An 8,090-nucleotide genomic window follows, 5' to 3' on the forward strand; every position below is an offset into this window, starting at 1 on the left:
AAGTTATTTAAATTGAAAGCCTGTAAAATCTTAGAGCAGATTCGAAGCCGCATTGCCCATTGTTGTCATAGTTACACACTCCCCATCGGTTCTCCCATTCCAACATAGAGGCGGGCCCTGGGCTCCAGCGCGGGAACACCAGCCTCCAAAACCTACCAGATCGGCCTTGATCATAGAGTTACACCTCCCTCAATCCTAGAGGGCACTTCCGGGACGGTGATTTACTTATTGCTGCCTAGGCCAATCTACGAGCGCGGTCTCTCTCCTTGGCTAAGTTTCCGGCAAACCTTTCACTGGAGTCGAGTGGGGTGGGGCCAGGCCCCGAGAGCGCGGCTTTGTGATTGGTGGGAAGGGTAAGGGGCGGGCTTGTGCCACCACCCGCCTTGGCGCAGGCGCGGTGGTTTGTGTGGCGGTGTCTGCGCGGGCGACGTTCCCTGGGACTACGGTTGGTGAATGGGGATAGCAGTGAGGGCTGACGGACGGGCGGGACACTGCGGAAGAAGAGAGGGCTCGGTTCTGGGCGCGGAGACCGAGGACTCTGGTGTCAATTTTTCCACGTGCTTCCCGTCCCTAGATTGGGGCGGAGTCACAATCACATAAACTCTTGAATAATTTTCGTTTCTTAGTCTGTTTCCTCCGTTGTGAAATGGCAGGACTTCTTTATGTGCCTCGGGTCTTTGTGACCAGTAACTTGTGAAAAATACAAGTTCTCTCCCCACACCCCAGACCTGCTGACTCAGAAACTCTGGCGATGAGGCCCCACAAGCCCTCCAGGTGATTCTGATGCTTGCTGAAATTTCACAGCTGCTGGGCCACTGTAACGATGGGGGTCGACTTGAGAGAAGTCTTGGAGACAGACTCACTTGCTTGAGGAGTCGTCCAGGGTGAAGGAATTTCTGGCTTGAGCCACGGGCCTGAGGTGGGACTTTTAAGTGATGGTTCCAGGTGTGAACCACATGTGTCCTGCCTCCAGGGCCTGCAGTTTTCCAAGCAAGCATAGTAGGGCTCTGTGGCCATGCCTCCCATCTGTCTTCAGGTCACGGGCCACAAAGGAAATGATAATATTTGTACAGTGCCCAGGGGAAGTTGTTGAAGCTGCTGAAAGTTGGAGGGGACCAGCTGAAGGATTGAGGCTGCTGAAAGCGGGAGGGAACCACCTGGGGGGATTTGAGCTTCCCAGAGCTGAGGGGAATTAGTAACCTGTTCTCAGCATACTGCAGGAGAGCTTTTGTTCCGTGGGTGTGCTGATGATTAGGGGTGCTCACTAAGTTTGGCAGTATAAATCAAGAACCTTTAAAGAGTTTATATCCTTTTGCATCTGCAAAATTGGTGGCTGTCATAGAAGTTTTATCGGAGGCCGATCTGTGCTGACTGCTGCAGGGTGTTGGATCACAGTTAACACGTATTTCTGCTCGACTCATTTTTCTTCAGGCACAAGTGCACCCCTGTGCCGGGGTGTCATGGAAGGGCTGCTGACAAGATGCAGAGCACTGCCCTCCCTGGCTACCTGCAGCCATCAACTCTCGCAATATGCTCCTCAGAGGTTTCACCACTGTGCCCCCGGGAGAGGGAAGCGCTTGGTGCTGTCCCGCATGTTCCAGCCCCAGAAACTTCGGGAAGACCAGGTGCTCTCTCTCGAGGGCAGATCTGGTGACCTGACCTGTAAGAGCCAGCGGCTGATGCTGCAGGTGGGCCTCATCCACCTGGCAAGCCCCGGATGTTACCACCTCCTGCCTTACACTGTCCGCGCCATGGAGAAGCTGGTGCGGGTGATAGATCAGGAGATGCAGACCATCGGGGGACAGAAGGTCAACATGCCCAGCCTCAGCCCAGCAGAGCTCTGGCGAGCCACCAACCGATGGGACTCAATGGGCAGGGAGCTGCTGAGACTTAGAGACAGACACGGCAAGGAATACTGCTTAGGACCAACCCACGAGGAAGCCATTACAGCCCTGGTCGCCTCCCAGAAGAGACTGTCCTACAAGCAGCTCCCGTTCCTGCTGTATCAGGTGACGAGGAAATTTCGGGACGAGCCCAGACCCCGCTTTGGTCTTCTCCGCGGCCGAGAGTTTTACATGAAGGACATGTACACCTTCGACTCCTCCCCTGAGGCCGCCCAGCTGACCTACAGCCTGGTGTGTGATGCCTACAGCAGCCTGTTCAACAGGCTGGGGCTGCGATGCGTCAAGGTCCAGGCCGACGTGGGCAGCATCGGGGGCACAATGTCCCACGAGTTCCAGCTGCCGATGGACGTTGGAGAGGACCGACTTGTGCTGTGTCCCAGCTGCCACTTCTCTGCCAATGTGGAGACTCTGGACTTGTCACGGACCAATTGCCCTGCTTGCCAGGGGCCACTGACTGAAACCAGAGGCATCGAGGTAGGGCACACGTTTTACCTGGGCACCAAGTACTCCTCTGTTTTCAATGCCCAGTTCACTAATGTCCACGGCAAGCCCTCCCTGGCTGAAATGGGGTGTTACGGCTTGGGCGTGACACGGATCTTGGCCGCTGCCATTGAAGTTCTCTCTACAGAAGACTGCATCCGCTGGCCTGGCCTCCTGGCCCCTTACCAAGTCTGCCTCATCCCCCCCAAGAAGGGCAGTAAGGAGGAGGCAGCTGCAGAGCTCGCGGGGCATCTTTACGACCATATCACAGAGGCGGTGCCACAGCTCCAAGGGGAGGTCCTGCTGGATGACAGGACTCATCTGACCATTGGAAACAGACTGAAAGATGCCAACAAGTTCGGCTACCCCTTTGTAATCATCGCAGCCAAGAGGGCCCTGGACGACCCTGCACATTTTGAGGTTTGGTGCCAGAATACCGGAGAGGTGGTTTTCCTTACCAGAGAGGGAGTCCTGGAATTACTGAGCCAAGTGCAGGTTGTCTGAACCACCCCCTGGACCCCTCCCACTGCATCTCACAGCCTTGGTGTTCACTGAAATGCTGCCTTTCCTGTACTGCTTTCCGGAGCTGGTCTCCCCAGAAACAGAGCAGCTTGTGGAAGGTGAGACCGTGTTAGGAAAGCCAGTTGTAGTCATTTGTTCGGACTATTTGTATTTAAAGTTGTTAACTTGATCCCTTTGTCTGGACTGGCCGTGCCGCCACATACCCTATCTTTCATATTCCGCTGTGGAAGCTTCTGTTTGGAGGTAGTGGCTGGAAGGAGCCACTTTGTCATCTTGGCCCTCAGGAGAGTCACTTCCCTTCTCTCAGCAGTTTCCTACACCACATGTAGGTTGGGGGCCTCCTGATGGCCGGTACCCTCCCAGCTCCAGCAGTCTGACCTTGGGCCTCTTGCTGCATTCAGTCCAGAGAGGCAGCCTGCCAGCCCTCCTCCTCTGAGAAGTTGGGCTGAGGGTCTGAGGACAAGAATCAGGACACCTGGCTGCCACCGACTCACCAGTGACTTGGACATGACCCCTCCCCTGCTGGGGCCTTCGAGTTTCCCCATCTGTGATGTGAGAAAATGGAACTAGATCTGTAAAGTCCTCACAGCTGACTGGCTGGTTCCTCGAGAGGTTCATGACAGGCAGATCTGGTTCCTCTGATCCTCCATCGTTTAAACTACCCAGAAAATTAAAACAATTGGCTAATGGCCCCCAAACCACCTCCAGAGACCTGGCTCTCCCTCTTGAGTTGGCTTGGCACTGAGATCATGTTATATTGATTGAATAAAGTTAGACTGTTGGGGTGAGGTTTGCATGTTAATTGGAAACAGTGGTAACACCTGCCAAGTTAACAGTACAGCAGCTTCTTGCCTGGAAACTCCTTTTTCTACTTCTCCACTGGATAAAAGAAAAAATCGTGTGACTGGAAAATGCGTGTTATACCATTTCTTCCCTCAAGTGTCTGCAGGCTTCCAGTGCTACAGTGACTGCCCTGGCTGCAGAGTTGGATCCTAGAGCCATGCATGATGGAGGTGAATTATTAGTAGAGGGTCACTGCCTGAGTGCTGGGGAGAACTGGCAGTGAGCTTGAGCGTTCATTGCTCTTGCCCCCAGGAGCCAGGATCAGCTTCTCCATCCTCGGCCCCTGGTGTCATGGCTTGTCCATACCTAAGGAGAATCTTTCAGGGCTAAGCTCAAAGCCATCACCTCCTGAAACATGCTCGGCAGCTCCTGGCAACGGTTTCTGTCTTTGGCATCCCCTGTCTCTCCTACTAGCACTGACACCCTTATCACTCGGCGCGCACAGCTCACTGTATGGCTGCTAGCCTCTTGTCATTGACGGTCAGCTCCCTGAGGCTGGGGTCCTAGGCTGACTCCTAGTGTACTGAAGTGTTGTCTTGGCCTGTTGTTCTGTCTGCCAAACAGCTTCCCAGCAGCTTGTGACCACTGATCCTGCCAGAGTAACCTCACCCCCAGCACACACCATCAGGGTTCCTAATGAATGTAGACACCAGGCCCTAATGACTCCCAGGCTACCAGTGGGCTCTGGGCCAGCATTCAGGCCAGGAGATGGGATTCTGAGAGCAAACCTAGAGAGACTGGATTGTAATACAAGGCTCTTACTCTTGGGTGCACAATGGAATCCCCTGGGTCCCACCCCAAGGTTCTGTTCTGGAGTGTGGCTTGGGCATCAACAGTTTTAAAAATCCCCCTGATTCTAATTCGCCAACTTTGTGGAGCGTCCTCTGAGCCCACATTGCACAGTTGAATGTTTGAGTCATTTCAGTTGTGCATTATCAGGTTGACGTGAGCTCTCTGCTTTCAGCACTTATATATGCCGTGTTCAGATCTTAAAACTGTGCAAGGTAAGTGCTGTGAAATCCTCATTTTACAGATGAAGAAACTGGAAGCACCATTTAAGCAGTTTAAGAATGCACAGCTATTAATGTATCAGAGCTAAAATCTGGGTACTGACCAAAACCTGTGCCTGTCTCACTATAGTGCACGGCCTCTGCCTGGACAAAATGATTGCACTAAGTAAAATGGATTATGTGTGTCTGATCAACTTAGCCTGAAGAAGAGAAATTAGAATTACGTGCAAATGAGCACTTTAAATATTTTTTAAAATTTAAATTTGTGCTTCATAAGCATACTTTATGGAAGGCTAGCCTAATGTAAGAATAAGCACTTCTAAAAATCAGCTTCAGGGAATAGAGAACTAGTTAATTTAAAACTCTCATAAATGTGTATGATTTGGAATGATTTTAGGGTAAGGTAGAATCATGGAACTTTAGGACAGGAGAGCTTGCAGCCTGCTTGTCCAGCCCTCACTTCACAGATGGGAGACAAGCCTGCAGTGGGAATTAACCTGCTGCAACCCATCTGACTGGCAAAACTGCCTGATTGCAGACCAGGTGCTGCATCTCCTGAATTAGGCTACCTTGGGTAAATCTTGTTGCTGGGAGTGACAGCTGGTTGAGTCAGCGTTTGAGCTACAGGGGCCTTTAGGTTTGAAAGAGATACCCATTTTCCAAGGGAGACGCATACAAGGAGCACAGTGATTTGCTCAACATCCAGCTGAACTGAAACCCAGGTGTCTTGATGACTTATCCAGTGTTTTTTGCGGTAGCCGGGGGCAGTATAATTTGGTGGAAAGATTAGGACCTTGAATAGAGAATCAGTTCTCCACTTAGCAGGTATATGATCATAGACAAATAACTCGTCTTTTGTGCATCTCAGATTCTTCATCTGTGAGATGCTTTCACAATGGCACCCACACCTCCTTGGGTTGTCTGAGGGTTGGCTGAGCTGACTTATATGAAAAGCTTAACCCCTGGTGTGCTCTCTGGAACCATGATGACTTGCATGGGATGACTTAGGAAATAATCCATTGGGAGCTCAGGTTCTGCTGTTAACATTGAGACCTGGGTTTTGTTTTTTTGTTATGTTGCTTCACAACTTTCCTGGGGAGTGGTACGAACAAGAATTAAGTAACATCTGCAGAATGGTTCCATCTCCTTAGAGGAAAGACAGAAATATTCAAACCGTGTACATTCCTCTATCCTTTCTGAACTTGCCAACATTACTTCTTGCCATAAATTGATGAAATGGGGTTGCTGGCAAAATAACAGGTACAGGCTGTATTATCATTGCTCATTCCTTGGGGAGATGGAGAAGCAACTGGCTGGGAAATATTTAACAGAATTAATACTTGGGGACAAAGGCTGGTACATAACAAAACTACTGTAAATCAAGCTTAGAATGTAAATCAAGGGCTCCATTAATATTCGGTGTTTTAATAGAAGAAACACCTGCTGGGCTATCAATAAAGGAGCTTTGTGGAAATCTTGAAATTGTCATTTCCTTAACTACTTGAGCACCAGGCCTCTTCAGAGTTTCCCCTGTCCATTTCTACTCCTAGAGGCCAGGATGCGTTTTAGAATTTGTTTGCATCTAAGGGCACACATGACTTTGAGAATTAGGAAAAGAATTTAAGTTTTCTATAATGTGGAAATTGGGGGAAAAAAGCATTTTTATGATGTTATTGCAAAATTTTGGGAGAAGATATGAAGTATTTCACTTAATTTAAAATAACGTAGAGCACAGTGACCCAGACAGAGAGACTACTGTCAGACTGCCTGGGCCATTTAGCAGCTGTGGGACCTTGTGCAGGACACTTCTTATGCCTGTTTCCTGACTGGGAGAATGGGGACAGCAGGGCCTGCTCACAGCAGGTGCTTGGGAAGTGTAGCTGCCCTTCTGGAAGGTTCTGGCGGGCAGTGCGTGTGGCCAACACAATGGGGTGGGCACTTTCAGGCTCTGACATTCAGGCACCACCTCCATGCAGGGGTGGTGTCCACTCATATTAAGCCAGCAGCTCTGAAGGTGCTAATGAGCTTGTGATCAAAACCTTGTAGGGCTGGGAGAGTGGGGTGGAGGCATTTACCGGTTAGCTGTTAAGCCCGTGGGCTGAGGGGGGTGCCATGGGCAGGACGTTGGCTGCTGGCAAGGGTTTCAGCAGACTGAATTCTTCTACCCAGGCAGACATGTCAGAGACATTGCAGGTCATACTGCCAAACTTTTACCATAACCTTGGAGTGAGCAGGCAAGGGCCTCTGGTTTGTTGCCAACCCCTGGAAGCAGGGGCCCAGTCTTGCTACTGTTAGTATCTCCTGAGGGACTGAGGGGAGTCCTGAATTCAAGTCGTGACTCACCCTTCACTAGCTAGCTGGCACTGTAAGCTACTTTCCTCTCTATGCCACTTTTCTTCTCAGTAAAATGGTGCCTTGCCTCCCAGAGATTGGGAAGATTGAGCCATCCACACGAAGCTCCTGGAATGCTCTCTGGCACACCTAAATGCCCGGTACATGGCAGTCATTACTACTAAGCCTGGGAGCATGTGTGCTACCCCCGGAATATGCCCTTGCAAGGCTCCTGCCTTAGCCTGAAGTCCCTCCCACCTCACCAATCCCTTCAATTGAAGGGCCCACATCCCCTATGTGTGGTGGCCTCCCTCCACCTCCCACCCCCGGTCTGTGCAGAATTCATCACTCCTTCCTGTGTCATCAGTAATTGTTATACACCTGCTGTGTGCTGAGGAGGTGCTGTGCTAGGGCCTGGCAGGGCACAATGCAGAGTTCAGCGTACTTGACTCAAGTTTCCAGAGAAGTGGGAGCAGCCATTCAGTGATCAAGTACAGGGTAGTAAGCAGAGGGGAGAGAGGGCTCATGGGATGTGTGGTAAGAGGCCGGCCAGCAGGGCTTCCTGGAGGAGGCAGCTGGACCTGATGGAAGGTCCTGACAGGTATTAAATAAAGGGAGGAACAGTGGGAACGGAGGGAGGGGAAGAAGTGAGAGCTTCCAGAGGGAACAGTGTACAAAAGCCCTAAGCTAAAACCATGGCAAGACTGGAGAATAAAATGTAAGTGTCATAAACTCTTGGTATGAGGCAAGCTGTGTTCCATGTGCTACACACAGATCAATTCATTGAATTCTCACAGCATCTGCATGAGGAAGGTGCCGTTATCCTCAAGTTGCATATAGGACTGATGCCTGAGGCCACTCAGCTAGTGGGTCATGGGGCTGGAAGTAGAAAGCAGATAGCTGGGCTCTAGAGCTGATACTCTCATTTCTGCACCCTCCTACCATAGCTGAACTGAGGCCAGGATGGCTCGGCTGAGGCTGGAGATGGAGGGAGCCACAG

The 8,090-nt window shown here is 50.9% G+C and overlaps 1 protein-coding gene across 2 annotated transcripts; it reads left to right on the forward strand.

The window, feature by feature from the left end:
• Positions 1-368: 368 nt before the first annotated feature.
• Positions 369-6,233, forward strand: PARS2 (prolyl-tRNA synthetase 2, mitochondrial). Of its 2 annotated transcripts, none has more exons than XM_043461201.1 (2): positions 369-445; positions 1,432-6,233. In XM_043461201.1, the coding sequence occupies exon 2, from the start codon at positions 1,461-1,463 to the stop codon at positions 2,886-2,888; it is 1,428 nt and encodes a 475-aa protein (XP_043317136.1). In that variant the 5' UTR covers positions 369-445; positions 1,432-1,460; the 3' UTR covers positions 2,889-6,233. The 2 variants fall into 2 exon arrangements, with proteins under 2 accessions (XP_043317136.1, XP_043317135.1); XM_043461200.1 differs by lacking the exon at positions 369-445 and adding an exon at positions 452-774.
• Positions 6,234-8,090: the final 1,857 nt, after the last annotated feature.

This window comes from Cervus canadensis, chromosome 2 (genome assembly GCF_019320065.1).
Source record: "Cervus canadensis isolate Bull #8, Minnesota chromosome 2, ASM1932006v1, whole genome shotgun sequence".
Taxonomy (NCBI): Eukaryota; Metazoa; Chordata; class Mammalia; order Artiodactyla; family Cervidae; genus Cervus; species Cervus canadensis.

What these genes read in the sequence shown, in the direction of transcription:
- PARS2 (XM_043461201.1), top strand. Translation starts at nt 1,461, where the DNA reads ATGGAAGGGCTGCTGACAAGATGCAGAGCACTGCCCTCCCTGGCTACC.